Source organism: Zonotrichia albicollis, chromosome 21 (assembly GCF_047830755.1).
Source record: "Zonotrichia albicollis isolate bZonAlb1 chromosome 21, bZonAlb1.hap1, whole genome shotgun sequence".
Classification (NCBI taxonomy): domain Eukaryota; kingdom Metazoa; phylum Chordata; class Aves; order Passeriformes; family Passerellidae; genus Zonotrichia; species Zonotrichia albicollis.
Genome location: NC_133839.1, coordinates 11,037,188 through 11,056,599, shown reverse-complemented (window position 1 = coordinate 11,056,599; position 19,412 = coordinate 11,037,188). Strand labels below are relative to the sequence as shown.

Here is a 19,412-nt window from a genome sequence, read left to right as displayed (position 1 = left end):
TTGAACACAGTCATTTCTGCAGACTTTGTTCTTGGCCCCAAATTTTCAGCAGTTTCAGGTTCCTTTCAGTTTCCCTTGCCCTGTGTGTGGTAGCTCTGTGTGGCTGGATCAGGAAGCTGGTTAAGGGAGAGGCTGGCCTTGCTCATGGAGGATGTTTTTGAAGGAACTGAACTCCAGAAGTACCATCTTGTACAAGGCTTGAATTCTCACAAGACTGTTTGTCACGTTTGCCCCACAATCTGTCTCTTGACCTGTCCATAGACACAGGGGGGAAATCATGCATGAAACTATTTCCTTATAAGGCCATTAAACAGTGTCTTTAATTTCTTACTTTACAAGGAATTCTTGAGATTATGAATGATGCTCATGAGTATCTTTGAGACTAAAATTCTGCTTTGTGTTGATTCCACTTTTGGAAACCTGAAATTATTTTCCCCATTGATATTGTATTCCCTACTGATAACCACTGAAATGGATATCTCCATTTCAAGTAAGAAAAAAACTAATATTCTAAGGAATATGCCTTTTTAAAGTGTATGGTGGATTGTTTGCTGCATTGTGATCAACTTTGTATTTGCTCCTGTTCTGCTGCCTCTGTCACAGTTGTTTTCATGGGGCTTTGTTGTAGGTTTTACAAGCAATGGGGTATCCAACAGGTTTTGATGCAGATGTGGAGTGTGTAAGTTCTGATGAAAAATCAGATACTGAAGGTAAAAATGAAACAACGTCTTCAATCTCAAGCAATAATAATACTGGCAATTCCACAGCTGACACCTCCGCTACCCTAGAGGTAAGGATTGCATTGAAAGTACAAAAGATGGAGGTGTGGGGTTTGGGGTTTCACTTTTCATTGGGGGTTTTTTTCTGTTCTGCTTGTCAGAATGGTAAAGCATAAAATTGTTCTAATTGGGAAACAATTTCCAGTGTGTAATCATGGAGAACTCAAACCACATACATGTTTAGTCCACTGAGAAATTTCCAGGGGAATGGAAATGGAGTATTTTTAATGGAACTGCCCTGTTTTTATCCACAGCTGAGAGAATTCTATTGCAGACTGATCTGGTGTGCTGAGATCTCAGCTTTACCTTGATTTCCAAACAGTTACAGACATTTCTACTAAGACATGGGACTCAGTTGGAGCTGGGTAGTGCCAGGACATAATGAGGTGGAAGAGCAGAGACGTGTGCAGGGCTGGGAAGGCCGGTCTCTCTCCTTTCACTGTGAAAGCCTTCGAGTTCAAGGAACTTGACACCATGGCCCCACCTTCAGCTTCGCATTCTCTCAGGGTTGCAATTCCAAGTGCGGCTGGTGTCATGTTTAGTTTGTGCAGGCACCGGATCAGGCCATGAGGACAGCAGCCCTCACTAACAGAAATAAATGGGTGTGACTTCTGTGACACCATTATTGGTGCCCCTCCCTTCTTTAGAGACTTGCCCTTTGCCGTGCCGGCATCGCAGGTTGTGCAGCAGGGCAGCGTTTCCTGTGATACAGCTGTGCAGAGGTTTGGCTGCGTTTTGAAGAGAGAAAGGCTCTGAAGTAACACCCTGCATGTCTCTCTAGGTAAGAACTCAGGGTCCCATACTCACAGCAAGTGGTAAAAACCCGGTGATGGAGCTCAATGAAAAGAGAAGAGGTCTGAAGTACGAGCTCATCTCCGAAACAGGGGGAAGCCATGACAAGCGCTTTGTGATGGAGGTGAGCGGGGCAGGGGTGTGCCTGCTCATTAATGGTGCTGCAGAGTCACTTGCTGCTGCAGCTCACATTTTTACTATTTTGCCTTTTGCAATGCACATTGGTGGTGGTGATTTCTCAGGCTATGCATCTCTTTGTTGCTGTGATGGTTCAGCTGGGGAAAGGAATAGCCTTTCTACTTTAGGAAAATACAGTGAGAATTCAAACTGGATTCTCACCAAAACTTCATGACGAGGAAGACTCCAGGGTATGGGTTAAATCCAGTATCCAACAGATATGCTGGTCCTCTTTGAATTGCAGTTGTAGTTTCCAGATTCCCAGTATCTGTGACACACTGGTTCCCAGGATAACCTTGGTATCCTTTAGCAGTTTCAGATCTAGAACCAACAGAAATTTGTCACATAAAACACTAAGGATGTTTTTTCCTACTGAAGTTCTTTATGGGTGGCACATCAGCTGAGTGGGTGCAGCATGGTGTCCCTGTGCATCAATACTAGGCATAAACTCATGTCTTAATTTTCAGGTAGAAGTAGATGGGCAGAAGTTCAGAGGTGCAGGCCCAAACAAGAAAGTAGCAAAAGCAAGTGCTGCATTAGCAGCACTTGAAAAACTGTTTTCTGGGCCCAATGCAGCAAATAACAAGAAAAAGAAGATTCTTCCTCAGGTAAGAACTGTAACTTGCTTTTTGGACCATTATCCCAGATCTGGGTTGGTTTTTGATACAGAAGGCAGCATTTTAGTAAAGTGAGGTTAACACAGGCTGGTGTTGTTGTGAGCTGGTTGTTTGGGGGTGAGATCCTGGCCCTGCTGCAATCATGTGAATTCAGGAGAGTAAGGGAGATGTAAAACCAGTGCTGTAGGTTGAGGTAAGTTGTAAGGAGGTAGGAAAGACAGCATGGAGGAGCAGCAAAGAGGCTCAGAAGCCAGCAGTGTTCAGTCATGCCCAAATCTGAGGTAAATAAGGCACAGTCTGAGGGAAGGGACTGCCAGGGCTGAGCACGGGGAACGTGCTGGGCTCTGCAGGCAGTGACAGGCCAGGGACCCGCTGTGTCCCTGTCACTCACATCCTTTGGCACAGCACCCTCCAGTCTGTGCTCAGCCAGCCTGGCACATCAGGCATGTTTACAGAGCCCTCTCAAAGGGGATGATTTAATGCAGGTGGCCATGTATTCCTGCAACACTCACTCTCTAAACTGCTATTTTTTGTCACTCTGGGCAGACTAAAGGGGTTGTCAATACAGCTGTTTCTGCAGCAGTCCAGGCTGTTCGAGGCAGAGGACGAGGTGCTTTAACACGAGGGGCGTTCGTTGGGGCAGCTGCTGCTACTGGATACATAACACCAGGTAAGGCACCACACTTGTAGCTGCCAGTTTAGTATTTGTCTGCTGGGGTGTTCTTTTTCATGTGTGTTATTCACCTGTGCAGGTGATTCCTTTAACCATCTGACATGGAGCAGAAGGCTTCATGGGGGATTAAATAAATCAAAGGGCTGGAAAACTGGCAGACTGTATCCTTTATGAGTGTGCAGCTCAAAGCTCTGTGTGCACAGAGCACACAGTTATGGGCATAATGGCTGTCTTGGCTTTATTATTTTATTATTTGTCTTCATTGTTCATTGCCATGGCACAATTCCCAAAACTCTCTTCCTGCCTAAGAACCTTCTGGATCATGTCCTGGTTTAGCAATAGGAGTGCCTTTTCCAAGAATCCTTTGTGAACATGAAGTCAGCAGGCTCAAGAGTCCCTGAGCTCCCAAAAATCCTCTGTGTGAATTCCACCGGGAAGCATCTAATAGTAGCTTCTGTGGTGGCCAGAAATAAAAGAATTTCTTTTCATACTGTGGCTGATGGGGAATCATCATCTGCACTGCATTGTTCTGATTAGCAAAAACAGATTCTGAAGTTCAAGGGCTTCTGGTTCGCATTTCACATTTTCACAAGAAAATGTTCACTAAATGATCACTTTCTCCATCCTCAAATTACTTTTCAAAGTGCATTTTCTTTGTGACTTTACAGCATGTCTGAGGTTTGTGGGTGACATGTGAAAGGAATCCAGACATTGTTTTCGCTTGTTCTTAGAACCACAGATTTGTAAGGATGAGATACTGGAGATGTCTTAGTCAAAGCAAATCCAATAGTAGCTTCCAAAAAATAACACTTCTAGTCCTCATGCTCAGGCTTTCAGATTACAGCATGAGCTTTAATTAGACCCTCCAGCAGCTCACACGTGCTAATAGCACAGCCCTGTTGTTTGGGAGCCTTCCTGCCTGGCACCTTTGGCAGCATGTCATCTTCATTGTTCCTGTATGGTCATGTCATTTTAAATATTAAAACCCAGTAATTCATTTTTAATGGCTGTTAACATTGTTTTTGGAACTGTCTGTCTGCCTGAGGAGTCATTTAAGAGACACTTTAACCTGCCAAGGGGCATGCTTCTTGCCAGTGTGGAATTATTCCAGAAATAAGTTTCATTTCCCAGTTGCTGTAGTTAAGCTTTTATTGGCCTTGGCCTTCACAGATTTTCTCTCTATCAGCTATTCTTCTCAGAAATCTTTTACTTTTTGGAGTGACACCAGCAGTCTCACCAGAAAAAGAAACCCTGTAAAGCCTTCATGAAGTACTGACATGTAGAAACCAATGCTGGTATTACCTGTGTTGCTTTTTCTCTCAGATACTTCAGAGTCACACTCTGCTCTCTGGGGGAAAACAATCTGTTTGTGTGGAGGTGTTCACATGTCTTCTGTGGAACTCTGTTGGAAATGGCAGAGAAAGCCAGGAGCTTTCCTAAGGGGGATGTGACATCTGCCACAGGCATCCAGTGTTTTCTTTTAAAAGGAAATTTAGGGAAGTGACTGTTCTCTGCATAGACTGCATTTGTGTTTTAAGAAGAACATAAGCAAATATGAGATGTCTGTGTCACGCCAACTCCATGCTCTGACAGTGCAGACTTGAGGGACTGAGTGGACAAGAAAATGCTGAGGAAATGAAATAGGGAATTTTAACTCTGTGATGCTGAGGCTTGAGAAAGTCCCTGACAGCTTGTCCTTCTGGCCACCGCATAGGAACATTTCAGTGTTTTCAGCAATATTTGTATGGATTGGTGTGAGTTTGTTTTTGCTGTGCTCCTGCTTCAGGCACAGGGTCTGTGCCCATGTGCAGGTGTGCAAGCACTGAGAGGCAGGGCAGGGAATGACCCCTCTCCCTCCTGTGTTTCCCTGCAGGCTATGGAGCACCCTACGGATACAGCACAGCGGCACCAGCCTACGGTACGTACAGCCCTGTAATTAACACCTTAGAAATTATGCAGAAACTGTTGTGGCAATCCAAATGTGGCAGTCCAAGGAGAAATTCAAAGATATTTAAGCTCTTAAATCATGACAACAACACTACTTTTATGCCATAACCTTGTGGTTCTTTTTTGGTTGGAGTAGCTTTTTGCCTCTGCTTTGCCTGGTCTGTGGAAGGACTGCTTGTTCTAATTGCCTGTTCCCTTCATACTGGAACCCAGTCAAAGTAGTTCCCTTACTTTTTACAGCCAGTCTGTGCTCCATTCAAAGACTACCGAAGGGCCTATTTCAGCATCTCTGACTCAGATTTAGCTAAATGGCAATACAGTAACATTGGTGAAATTTTGCTCCCAAGTGTAAGTGACTTGTGGACAAAGCTCCCTTAATGCTGTCAACTCTTTGAAGTCTATGGGCAAATACCCCCCCACCCTGCAGGCTAAAACACCACTGCTTGGGACACCAGGATGGCTTTTGGGTAGTTGGCACTGGTAGCGATCAGTCTGTGAGGCAGCCAGGACACGATCATTTGCCACAATGCTTTTCACTATGAAACATGTTCTATTAGGCTGGCAAAGCACTGGTTTCATGGAGATTGTAAAATGAGCTGATAACCAGAGAGCTGTGATGGAAGGGTTTTCCTTAACTCGGCTTCTCCCTCCCCACTGGCTTGTTTTATGCTGGACTAACAATGCATTCCTCTAACCGGCCCTTTTGGTTACTTTGAATGAGGTTTATGTGGCAATGGGAGCAGGGCACTTGGAGTCAGTGATATGTCCTGGCACACACAATGTGAGCCCACCAGCCTCTCCTGTGCCAGGGGCTGGTCACAGTCTGCTGCTCAAATGACCGGCATGTTTCAAGGCCTGGAATTTTTCATATGGGAAACTTCTGCTTTTTAGCATTTGTAATAAGCTTTTCCTCCCAAATCTGTCTAACTTGGGCAGTACCAACTCCCCTGATATCATTATAAAAGTTTAAAATATTTTGAAATGTCAGTTACATGACTTTTCTAGAGGTATGAGCTCATACAGGGCAAGAATGCTGCTGCTTTATGGAAAATATTTGCTTTGCCTGATTGGGACCAGCTGGTCCAGTTCTGTACTGAGAGGGAGAATGGGCCCACGGGCTGTGTTCAGTGTGGAATTCTCCCTCGGATTTGGAGCAAACCTCTGTAGTTTTACACCTGCTGACTGGCCCTGTCCTCTGACAGAAGGGCAGCTGGCAGCAGGGCTGTCCCATGGAGTGCTGTCCTTTGTGGTGCATCACACAAGGAACAGCAACATGTTTTCTCAGAGAAAAATGAAAGGGAATTTAGTTTGGGGTATAGATTTTTTAAGAACCCCTTGGTTCTTTTCAAGCAACAGTCTCAGAGTGTAACTAGGATTACTGGTAGCTGCATGTCTGTGTTTTTACAAGCAGTGACACACTGTGACATGAGGAATCCTTTCCCTGCTGAAGGCAGGAATACAACTGTTACCAAGTTTCCCTGCAGCTTTTCTTGCTTTTTTCATTCATTCCTTCCTGCTGGGGATTTTTTTTCTCATTATGCCTATTTTGGGAGCTGGATTTCAAGCACTTAGGTGTATATATGTGACATATCACTGACTTCAAAGCATTGTGGAATTGGATGCCCCCATTCTTCACATAAAGAGTTTCTGTTCTTAATGTATTATGATTGTGATGCAAAGTTCTGGGATAATGCTTTTTGGCTGTAAGGTAAACATGTCTCTTTGCCTTTGTAAGCTGTTGCATGTTGGGAAACTTCACTCTGATCATCTGGTGCTCTGAAATACCTGCTGTTGCTGCTTTGTGATTTCTAAATGGATACATAGGTTAAATACTAGAATTTAAATAGGCAAGATTAAAAAACCAAACAAACGTTTAATTGTGCAGAAGTTTGTGAGGCCACAAGAACTCTAAAATAATAATGAAATCAGGCAGATGTCAATCTTTCCAGATTTACCTACCTCAACTCAGGAGAGGAAGTGCAGAATAAGGAAGCAGATGCAGAATTTACTGTAGGTGCTTGATTTTTGGCTGACCTACCTGGATGCTGATCAAAACTGCTGAACAGTTTCCCTGTGAGTTGTATTTTATGCACAGCAGTGCCTGTCTAGAATATCTGCAATTGCAACTGGCCTGTGAAATTACTTCAATGTAGAACAAACTAGTAGAGATTAATTACCATAAAGATTATGAAATAGAGCTTCAAATCCAAATACACACTCTGCTTTTGAGAATATTACTGCCTTAATTTTACCAAACACCAGGACAAAAATAAAGCAGACTTTAAGCTATAACCATCTGTCTGAAACAGTGCAAAGTGGTGAAGTGTTACTGTTTATGGGACTCTGCACCCTGACAGCACATTGACTGACTGATCTGGAAAAGGTTAATGAGAACACTGCTGTAAGCTCTTATCTGACTTTCTTGGATTGCTGAACTTATTTGGAGTCCTCTCCCTTTCTTCTCTCTGTAGGTTTACCCAAGAGAATGGTTCTGTTACCAGTTATGAAATTCCCAACTTACCCCGTTCCCCACTACTCATTCTTTTAGCAAATGGCAGAAGCTAATTCCTATTGATTGAACAACACAGTACAGTACAGAATGTTAGAAGAAAAAAGCCTTTTTATCCTGTTTTCTTTGAACACATACTTGAGCAAAGTCATTTGTAAAGAAACATCTTTTTCCTACTTTTTGATTTTAACAAAATGCAAATTTAGTTCTCTAAAACTTGAAAAAAATGTTCTGTGAAATGTTACCTCATTTTCAAATAACTTATACCAGCCTTCTGTTATAGGGAAGAACTAGAAGCTTAAATCTTACGTTTTAAATGAAGTATCCGATTATGTAAAATTAAATTTGTGAAGGATGTATAGAATATAAAACACTGATCACAAATAAACTGTTTTGTTGTAACACAAGAGTACTGCCTGTTTCCTAATGCAGTCACACAGACTCAGTTAATGACCTGTATTTGCTGTAGGGTTATTAAATGCAGGGCATAGTTCTTTAAAAAATAAAAATAATAATAATAAAAAAAAGATAGAAACTTTACAGTTAACATTTAACTTTGTAAATATTATGGTGTGTAATAAACTTAGTAAGATATGGGTTAAAATATTGTTTTATCTTATTTTTTATAGTTAAGCATCAGTACCTGAGTTTCCTTATAGATCAGCATACTGTAACTGTGATTTTAGACACAGTCTTAATTATCCAAGAAGACTTTTCACTCATACACAAAATGCTGAAAAACAAATGAAACAAAGGGAATTAGTCTGTCTCTGTATAAGGCTGCATTCTGTGAAACAAGTATTAAACAAGTATTAAAGGAAGCTCCCACAGAAGGATGCAATTCCAGGGATACACCTTACACCCGTATTGCCCAGAGAAAGGACAACAATAATGTTACAATCAGGTTCTTTAGAGCTCAAAAACTACATGTTTTCCGTTCTTTTCTGTTTTTACAAAAAAAAAAGAAAAAAGAAAAAAAATTCCACTTGTTCTTGTGGCCTTCTTCACTTTTAAGATTGTCTGCCCACCCTTGATTTTCCATCCACCATTTCTACAGAAAGCATTTTATTTGTCAATTGTATATTAAACCAAAGGTTCTCCTTTCCCCCTTACATTTATAAGAATCTAAAGCAGCAACAAGGTCCCCATGAAAACTTGCTATTTAATTGTCCCAGTTCTTGTTGAGTGCTGCTGTGAAAAGTGACACACTTCAGCCATAGGCCAGTACTTTTTTATGAGTTGGTGCTCAAACCCAGAGTCCTCTTTTTGATGAGGAGTGTGTGCACCTGTCTGAAATTCCAGGATAGGCCCCAGCTCCACGACTGGAGTCTCCATGGATTGTGGACTGCTGTGGGCTCCAACAAGGGATTCCAGTGTCTTTATTAAGGTATCACCCCACAAATAAGCAGCATTGTTGGTTGCACTCTCTCCTCAGCCCCCACCCGTTGCTTTTCCATAGGCTGGCTTTAGTTCCTGCTCTTCCAAAGATTTGCCTTTACCCCCTGTTCTCTAACAGACGCTGCTGCTGAGCCCAGGGGAGCCGTGTCTGTGTTGAGGGTGTTGTAAGAGCGGTGCTTAAAGCAATGTCAAGTTCCTCCTCCCCACATCCCCCTTAGAGGGAGGGAAATATTAGAAAAGCTGAATAAGGGGTGGCTTATAGAACAAGCTGCTTTCCCTGGAATTAACTGCAGCTGTTATTCTTAAGCTGAGTATTTGTGCTTAGGAATGTGTTTCCATTTCCATGGTTCTCCTCCTGCCGTAGCTCTCGCTTCCGTTTGCTGTCGGTGGTACTTTAATAAAACGTAGAGGATGGCCCGGGAGGGTGAGCTTGGGTTCACCCACGGAACACAGAGCAGGGCCGGGGATGGAGCCAAATTGAGAGGTGCTCAGAAATCACTGACCTGTTTTGCTGGCCTATGGATGAAAGGAAGCCATCACGGAGCAGAAAAAGCATGGCTGATCAGAGCCCATTTTTGTTAATCAAATATTCATTAAAGGAATCTTTCCTCTGCACACATTTTTTCCCCTCCCTCTCTTTTGGAGTTCCCCTGATTGGCAACTGTTTGTAGTTTCTTTTTTTTTTTTTTTCCTGAATCCCCAGTTTTGTAAAATTCCAAACAAAATATTCTGTGAACCAATTCTATACAATGAACGTTTGTAAGCCAAAAGCTTGTTCTTATTTCAAAGACAAGAAGGGCGCTATGCTCTTTTCCAACATGATGGCAGTCATTTCAAATGATTTATAGAAGTCATTTTTTATTTTTTGTCATTTGTTGGGAGTTACTAACCACATTGTAAACTTGCCCCCTTGCTGCATATTCTACATTTCTCTGCTTTACTGAAAATATGAATGAGCTGTCAGTTCTTTGTTTAGAAAGTGGTAACCTTGGAAGTGTTAGATGTTTCAATACCTTCAAAGAATTCAAAGTGCCCATTTTACAATGAAAATTCCACTTGCAGCTGAAAGAGCAGAGAAATTTAAATGGAGCTTTAGCTTCAGCCAGTCTCAGCAATTAACGTGAGGTTTTTGCTTCTCTGCTCTTCTCCCACTGTAGGTGGTTTTTTCATTGACAGTCCCTATTGCCAGCCTCTCAGCATCGCACCTTTTATTATTCACTTGGGCCCTCAAGATTTCTTCTCTGACTTCTAGAACCATCAGGTTGTGTGGCTCCAAATGGCATTTTGTACATGTCTTAAAAGCAAGAAAAACGTGGCTCGTTTTGAGGTTTCTCAACTTCAGACATGGGATCTGAGCTTTTTTCCTTCTTTTTTTTTTTTTTTAAAGTGTTTTTCTCACTTCTTGAACTTTGCTCCATGTAATGAAAAGCAATACTTAGTCCAAGCCACAAGTCCTCTCTTTGGGTACATAGCAATAGATGTGTATATACTCCTGGTTATTTCTTTACACTAGAAGGGGAAGGACTGCTGTGTTGAGGGGGGAAAACCAAACGCCAAACCAAGGCACAACCTGGGTCGAGTGCTGCTTCAAGCACTGAAATCTGCCTTTACTTTCACTATTGAAGTCCTTCAGAATTTTGATACTCTACTGTATTTGCATGTTTCCTATAAAAGTTGCTACAGAGCTGTGCAATGGTCACTCCTGAAGCAGCAGTGCTTTGTACCATTGTGCATGTCAGCAGACATGAAATGTAGCAAAATGGCAGAAAAAAACCAGAACATAGTATTTTTTCCCAAAATGTAACTGAATGATATATTCTCTCTCTTTTTCCCACGTCATTGATATGAGGCACAAAAATGGTAGGCCTGAACTTGAAAATCAAGTGGATTGCTTTTGTGTCTCTTAAAATCATCACCAAATGATAGGAAAATACAATATTTGGGAAACATCCAGTTCAAAAACATTTGCTGCTCTAAATTTACTGAGATATTTCCCTCTTGAATATTTGTATGTTGATATTTTGAGATTGCCAATCAGCAATAACTGAAAGGTGAATGTTTTTTTAAATGGTATTGGAACATCTATATGTTGCAGCTTAAGACTTCTAAGCAGTTTTCAGCAGGTTAATTCCACTTTATTCTCATTCTCTCCGGACCTTCATAGCCATATGCACTTGTATAAAATAAGCAGAAATGTAGTGACTGTAAGCTGAGATCGTGATATAAAAGGTAAGATATTTTATTTTCAGCTTAAAGAATATTTTTATTGCTTTTTTTCTAAAAATCTCGTATACCTGTGACAATCTTGTATATGGCACGTTTTTATTATGTCTTCATAACTCAGTGTTTAAAGAGGTAATACATAGGTCTGAATCCCAACTTTGTATTTCTCAAGGCCAATTCAAATACTCCAGTTTCAGTTAAAAAAATATTACCTAACACTTAAGAAATTGTTTGGTTTTATCAATGGACTGTTCTCCTTCAAATATTTTTCTCCTGTGTAGCATAAAAAGCTGTGTTGATACTGCTGTGTCAGGCACTGCATTCCTTGCATCCCTGTGGACACGTTTGGGTAGGTACCAAAGCCAGGCCTGCTCTGAATAGTGCACACCTTGGTCCTGGCTAAGTGCAATGGGTGACACTAATCATGAGAGAAACTATTTCCCTAAACTGTTAAAGCTAAACTCCAAACGAAGAATGAACAGCTTTGATGATATTGCAGTTAAAATCTGCAGAGATCAAATGACATTAGGTCAAATTAATTCAGGAAGCAGCCAGGTTTGCTTCCCTCCTGTGGGTGCAGTGCAGGACAGGAGGGCAGGCAGGCAGGGATTTATCTCTGCGTGAATCCTTTGCTTAGCTGTGCTTTTCTACAGCTGGAAATTAGGATACAGCCATCCATAAATAATTCTTTTCAGTTCTGTAGTAAATGTTTTAACAGTATTTTACTTAGATAAAAATGGGTTTGGATTATGACCTAATGGTGCACATGATATGTGTCGTTTTAAAATACTATTTTTTTATTTGTCTTTTAAACCTTGCGTTATGCAAAGTTGCATAGTACAGTACTCCAGAAGTGCAGTACTTGCAGTACTTGAAGTTGCTGGAAACAACTCTTTTTATATAAAAATGGCTAAAAAATAAAAAAGCAAAAGGGAGCAAGCTGATGATGATGTATTAGCATTTTAGGGTCTCAATTCAGAGATGAAAACAGGAACAACCCCTGACTGGTAACAGTTGACACTGGTGTCAAACAGAAAACCACTCAGTACAGAATATGTAGTGGTGTATCAAGCCCAAAGGTCTGCATCAAATCACTAACAGCAAATATAAACTATATTTGATTTTAATATTGAATCATCAAATTCACTAAGTAACTGCATGTACATCCATTCCTCAGGATATTTCTGGATATAATGCATAGGCTGGTAAGGGAAAAAGAGCTGTTCAACAGTGTCAGCTTTGCTGCTGAACTTGCACCTGGGAAATGAACTGAGGAACTGTTCCAGGGGCTGGCCCTGGAAGCACATAATCCTTCCATGACATCTGCAGGACAGCTGATGAGCCATCAGAACGTCCTTGCTGGTCAGGGGGCAGGTTTCTATCTGCTGTTATCTTCAAGGTGCAAACTCGGGGCTGGATCTGCAGCTCACCTACACTTCAGTCCCTTTTTAAGCCTGGCAGGCCCAGCAGTGTTGATCCTGGAGCAGCAGGCTGCTCTCCTCCTTCAGATAGGATATTATATGCATCAAGGTGCATTATGATGAACTTCTCCTGAATATTCCTTTCCTAAGCTTAACTGCTGTCAGCCTGACAAGCACTGTCCACTTCAAGACTGATAATAAACATCTTGCTGACTCTCATTTGATCTGCTTCTTTGTGGACTGTGCTTGGCAGCTTAATCCATATGTATTTCTTTCCAGCAGAATTGCTTTAACTGTGAATTTCTGTATTTTTCTGTTATCACTTTTTTTAACTCTTAAAATCCTAAGCTTTCCACTCTCCTGCTGTTTTTTTAAAATGATCTCAACTTTCTTGCATCTTTTTTTCTCTAGATTTCTCTGCCTGCTGTTTGTAATGCAGTAAAGCATTGCAGTATTTATGTCTGAGATGGCCCCTTGCCTTTGCTGCCTCCCTTTTCAGTAGGAGAGAACCATTTTCTGATATGTGAAACACACTAAGACTCCTAAATCTGGGTTCTGCAGCCTCCTGGAATCAGAGATAAGACTCTAAGGGGCATGATTGCCTGGGAACCCCTCTCATTCATGTGGAACTTGAGCAAAATAGCCCCATGTACTGAAGGGTCACAGAGTAGGCTCTGAAGTGCTTGATGTATTCAGGTCTGAGAGAGCAGCCAATTCCATCAGTTGATTTTAGCCTCATGTCAGGCTATTATCTGATCAGTAATCTGGATAACATCAGCTTCATCAGTGTTGCATCAAGTATGGCTTTGCTAAAGCAGAAGTAGAAACTCATTTCTTCTGCATATAACTTTTGGGTTTCCTTTTAAAAGCCTCCTCACAGGATCTTGGTCTGAACTGCCTTTTCTGTGAGGTTGGAGGTCTGTGTTACAGCTATTGGGCTTTGCATTTCTGCATGTACCCAAGAGCCAAACGCATACATCTGGTTGTGTGTGCTCTGTGCAGCTGCCAGTAGCATTACCAATTCTGGAGTACCTTTTCAGTGGAGCAGAAATGGTATTTTACAGTTTGAGTTTCTGGTTCATGGAAAAGAAATCGGAAAAGTTCCTTTCAATTAGTACATCTATAAATAGGAGCCCAGGGAAAGTCTGTGCCTATACACTACCCACCTTAACTCTAGTTTTAGCTAACCAGATGATCGTGTGTATTTTGGGAGATGGTGTCTGGCACTTACGGGATTAAAAGCCAGAGATTTACAATGAAGAACCAAACTGTTTAATGTGTTCTCTATACTGGAAATGAATGGCATCACCACTGACTTTGCAAAAACACCCATGAGCTTTAGGGGTCTGCTTCTGTCCAACTTTGCCAGCCATAAGAGATTCCTCCAGGCAGGCTCTTCCTAGAGAAGGGTTTAGGGCAAGCAGCCTGCTTTGGAGGGCTTGGCTAGCTCAGAGCGTGGTGTGTGGTGCTTCCTGCCATCGGTTCTCTCTCTGCCAGTGCTTGCTGTCTTCCTTAAGCACACATTCAGGAGCTGGAACACAGTGACCTTATTCCTGGGCGTTTGGCCAGTTGGATGGAGGGAGGCCAGCCTGTGCTCCTGAAGGGAATGTGTAACACGAGGCCTCGGTTGCCCAAGCAATTTCTGTTGGACACGGTGCACAATCCAACCCTCACAAAGGCAATTTAGTGCCTGGGTAGGTGGTTCCTAATCTGTCTAATTTGCTGTCCTGTAGCCAGTGTGAGCTAATTAGATGATTCAGCAATTGTCATGGCTCCCCACTTAATGTGCTGTAAATGCTGCTGCCATGACTTTCACTGCTCTTAAATACCTTTGCTTCTGTGAAGTCTGTCCTCCTGCCCTGCCTTTTCTGATCATCTTCTAGAATCCTAGTAAAGAACTGATTCTCTCAAATTATGAAATTGTTACACATAAGTATCTAGATTCTTAAAAACTTTTAATCAGACTGTGAAGCACTTCAGAGAAACCAGTTTTCCTACAAATATTTCAACTTATTCATGTGCCAGAGGACTATTTCTACTCATTAACAAAGATCTGAAAACTGCTCCAGTATCTCTCATCTCTGGAGAAAAGGATTCTTTCTTTGAGAATAGTTGCCTTCTGGTAGGAAAAAAGATTTAAAGTGTGTCTTAATAAAAGACTGCCCTCAAGCCCCTGAAAGAACTTAACTGGGGAAAAGTGCACAAATCTAAAATTATTTAAGGCTTTATATTGAGCTATTGAGAACAATTTCCCTGACAAGAAGTTCCTCAGATTATTAGGATGTAGAAAATGCAGCAGGAGAGGCATGAAGATTTTTCAAGTAGTCTGAGAAAAAAATCTTCTGTTTGTTGGCTGTTCAGCTATGCAACATCATTCTCTTGTCACTTATTTTTCTCCAAGACAGCAATAAATGTGAGCAGTTTTAACGTACCACCTCTGATCCAGTCCTGGCAATGTCCCTTGGAGAGTGAGAGTGGCACTCCCTGTTTTTTCTGCCACCAACTCCCTGATGTAAAGTCCCTTGCTTCATTTGTAATTCTGCATCTGTACTTTTGAGCCAGTCTAGAGGTGGGATAGCTGAACATCTCTCCTAATCCGTATAAACGACAAGACAGCATTTCAGTCTTTACTCAGACAAGGTTACAAGTTTCCCTCTGCCTCTTGTGCTTGGTATACCAAGATATACTCACTCAGTATTAGAACTTCTTGCCTTTAGGGGAATTCTAAGACAGTTGCCTCTTACTTAATGAAGGGAAAGCTATGTCCCAGCCTCACTGAGTTCCAAGTCACAAAGCAGCTTTAAAAACAGCTCCTATTTCCGGTGGCTCTGGCAAACAGCACAGGAGCTCTGCTGCTGTGGATTCCTTTGGATACATGATGAGATGTGTAAACACGAAATTCAGATTGTTGTTCTCAGTCATGAGGCTGACTAAGACCTTGCCTCTCTGGCATCAAAAGAATGAAAATGAGCTCTGTGCTGGGCACACTGAGGAGCTCTGTTAGGAACGGCTGTTCTGTCTCAAAAAACAGTAACTCAGCTCGAATGTTCAGCACACAGACCCTCTTGGGCTTCCTGCTGAATAATCCAGTGAAAAATGAGATATTTTATTGACTTGTTTAAAGCAGAGCAAAGAGACAGGGTAGCTGAATCTGCTGTCTTAGTGCAGGAGACAGCTTGTCTAACAGCTTGTTGGTTTCATTCCACTGGAAGTGGAAATTCTGCTAAAGTCATTTTAGAGCACTTCACCAGAGAAACCCAGCACTGAAGTCCTGTGCCTATGGACCACAGCAGCACTTTCATGAGCACTTTCTTTTGAACATAAACCATTTCAGCTAGTGGTTAAGTAGTTGGCATTAAGAGAATTGTCACCACTAAACTTTTTTATTGCTTAACCTCAGAGCAATGCCTTCTTAGCTTTATTTGTGTCATCTGAATCCACACCTGTTTATGTCCAGGTATTGTGGTGCTTGCCTTTTCTGCTCATAGATATGGGATTCACTGGTTGGTTTGCGACTGATAATACAAAAGCACAAGTAGGACACATCTGCCTGTTCCTGTCTCCTCCTCTCTCTGGGGCTTCCCAGGAGAAAGGGGGCTCTCCCTCCCACACGGCTCTGATGCTGTGTAAGCAAGGCAGTGCTGTACTGGGAGTGCTGTGAGTTAGCTAAGAGAAAAGTTCATCACACAGTAAGGTTTAAATTCAGTAAAATGGGTTTTTTCCTCCAGTTCCTGAGATTGCATGAAACATTCAGACCACATTGTTTACCTTGATGTTTTTGAGGAATGTCCAAAAGTGGTGTGTGGAGATGTGCAGTTCTAAAGCATATCTCTTATTTTGGATGTTGTTTTATCTTGCATTTGGTGCCTTAACTCTGTACAGTTTAAGGTCATATATACTGTACCACAGGTAGTTTAGTAGTTGTGTACTTGAAAAGAACCCATCAAGCCTAGTCTATAGGAACTCTTTTACAGACTGAAGCCTTCTCAGGGGGAATACTCTTCCATGCTTAATTAATAATCCACCAAGAAGTGAGAGCTACAAGAATGTAAAGAACATTTAAAAATCTTAACTGTAGAGACTGAATTTATCTGATTTCTAACTTCAAAGGTTTGGGGTAGTAAGATAATTAAAGCTGCAGTCTCTTCTATGCTGTGTAAGTAAACAACTTCAAAATGTTTTCTCACCAGCCAGAACTGCACATTTCTGAAAACCTCTGGACTGCTATCTCTAGTAGAATAAATAACACTTAATTTTAAAAGGCATTAATTGAATGTAACTGGCTATCCTCCATTGGTTAGCAGAAGAGAGTTGGAATGAGTAAAAGCTGCAGTTAATTTTTAATTGATTAAACTTAAGCCTCATTCATACCTCTAACCAGGATCCAGAAGCTCCAGCTGCCTTATGCTGCTTTGCAGTTCATGAGGTGTAGTGCAGCATCAGCTTGAACACAGGATTTCTGAATGCATCTGGTTCTGGCAAGAGAGAGAAAACATAACAATGGAAGAAAATGTCCTTCTCCAGTTTTAGAGGTTAGAGCATCATAGACAGAAGCTGGAGGAAAAGTTTGCACTGCCTTTTCCAAGTCCATTAAGACAGTCTGTGGTAAAACCAGGAGGTTTATGTGTGCTGGGGAAAGCCAGCAGCATTGTGTACTATGAGCAGGGGGAGCTGGGATTGCTTTTTCAATACTTAGTGAGAAATGAGGTAAGAGGTTTAAGCTATCCATACAGCAGGCTAAAAGCTGCTAATGATGTTGCTAAAGGAGATGAATTTATTTTTTCTGTTCAGTAAACAAGTCCAGGATTGCTGGTTTTCCAGAGGAGGAATGTGAGAAATCCACTGGACAGATTTTGTTTCCTGATGCAGTCCTACCCAAAACAGGTAGATAGTTCCAGGCAGTGTACAGAGCATGCAAATGAGTTTTGGGAGGAAAAGGAATAATAGTCATTTCCTCAGAAGGAACAGTAGTTAGTTATTTCTGCAATGCCCACAGTATTCTAGACAAGCTGCCTTTACACAGAGGAGCATGGCAAAAAGGGAAAGCAGATACTGCTCCCACAGTGACCTGTGTGTGCACATTTTAGGTCACCAATATTGGTGTAACTCCTTATGACAAAGTAGGTTCCTCTTACCAGCAAAGTGTATTTTGACATTCTATCCACTTCTATTTTTTAAGCTAAAGGGGAGTTAATCATAGCACTCATCTGTTTCGATGGGAGTAGAGCAGAAGGTAAGTTTTAACTTCATACTTTGAAGCTCTATGAATAGATTAACAGTGTTCCATGGAAACAACCTGATGTACTTCTTTATTTTCTTGGAGTTTCATTTCTGTGTTCTTGCAAAAGCACAAGCTTGTGGAAGCGTAATCAATACAGAGTTACTCAGGGTACTGCATCATCTCAGCAGTGGACACTAACTGCATCTTAAGTCAACAGGCACACATAAATCAAGCTTAATTAAGAGGAACAGGACATCTTGGCAAGTTTTGCTTTATTACTGGCACTGCTACAATTTAATGATCTATGCATACTGAAATGTGTGTATTGCTGCACTCACTCCCAACAGAATGTGAGTCTTGTAAGGGTGTCCTGTAAAGTATCAAAGTCAGGGCAAGAGAGACAGTATTTATTCTTCTGTCATTATTTTCACAAAGAACTGTTTCTAAGCAGATGGAAAGTCATTCTGCTCAAAGGAGAATAACGGTGGGCTAGAGAACAGCATTCAGAGCAGTACAGCTTTTGAAAAGTTCGCGATCCTATGAATTTAATTACAAAAATTCTGATTTGCAGTACAGATTCTTTCCTGTGTTTTTAAACTCATATAACTGTTTCCCTGCTCAAAATAACAGGATAAAGACAAGTGTAGTTTTCTGATAACATCTATTGTGTGGAAATCCACATACACTGGAAGAAAAGGGAGGCTGTACTGCAGAGAGCATATTCAACTACAGAGCCATTCTCTGGGCAATGCTGCATAATTTAGGAGTGGGTAACCATGCCTTCAGGGACAACATGAAACAGAGCAGATGGTTGAAAAAAAAAAATCACAGAAAAAAGCCTCCAAGCTTTGTCCAGTCACACATTTACCCCTCTCTGCAAAAGGGGACAGGTACATTCATACACACATAATGAGTTATCTGTCAGGCATCACAGAGGTCCTTAAGGACAAATGTTTTGGAGCCAGTCTCCTTTTGGACAGAAAAAGCAGGAAGTTGACTCTGTCTTCCAGTTCCAAGGTGCAGTGTCTTATTTCTCATCCTAACCCTAAGTCAATATTTATTGATCAAACTGACTAAGCTTTTTAGGCCGACCAGCTCTCTACGAAGCAATTCTCCCTTGAGCCTCTGCAGGGGCCAGTAACTGGTGCTTAACTACTGCTTCCACTGCGGAATGTCAGCGTGCTGCAGCTGCCCCGAGCCAGCCTGGGCCGCTGCACTGCTCACAGGGCACCGCTGCTGGGGCTGGGGCTCTCCAAAGCACTGAAGTACAACAGCAGAGCAAGTCCCACAGGGCTGGATGCTTTTAAAGTCCTGTCCAGTTCTTAGTGGCAAAGCTGAGCATGAAACCTGTGCTGCCAAATGTATCGGCCCCTTGCTGAGAAGGGCATCGATGGGAAGCAGTCTCAGAAGTGGAGACTTTGAGGAAAGGCTGGTGCTTTCCAAGGCCAACTCACAGGCTTTTTTTTAATGGCTGAATTTCCACCCACCAAAAATCACCGTCAACCAAATCAATTAAAACTGCTGCCAATTTGGGCTAAAGTATCCTTTGTGTAACCCAAACCACCACCATCCATGCATCTAAAGAATTCCTAAGCAAAGACTCCTCAGGAGGCAGAGCCCTTCTGACAGGAAATCTGGCAGTGCAGTCTGATGTG

The 19,412-nt window shown here is 41.8% G+C and overlaps 1 protein-coding gene across 11 annotated transcripts in view; it reads left to right on the top strand.

Annotated features, from left to right (window-relative positions):
- The window catches only part of STRBP (spermatid perinuclear RNA binding protein), a 73,651-nt gene that overhangs the window by 39,049 nt on the left and 15,190 nt on the right, over window positions 1-19,412 (top strand). For 3 of the 11 annotated variants that reach the window (XM_074556187.1, XM_074556180.1, XM_074556179.1), the window contains 6 exons: window positions 629-790; window positions 1,561-1,695; window positions 2,216-2,356; window positions 2,912-3,035; window positions 4,912-4,956; window positions 10,050-11,050. In XM_074556187.1, coding sequence (XP_074412288.1) covers window positions 629-790; window positions 1,561-1,695; window positions 2,216-2,356; window positions 2,912-3,035; window positions 4,912-4,956; window positions 10,050-10,144 — 702 coding nt within the window. In that variant the 3' untranslated portion in view covers window positions 10,145-11,050. The other 8 variants (XM_074556178.1, XM_074556176.1, XM_074556177.1 and 5 more) reach the window with 5 other exon arrangements.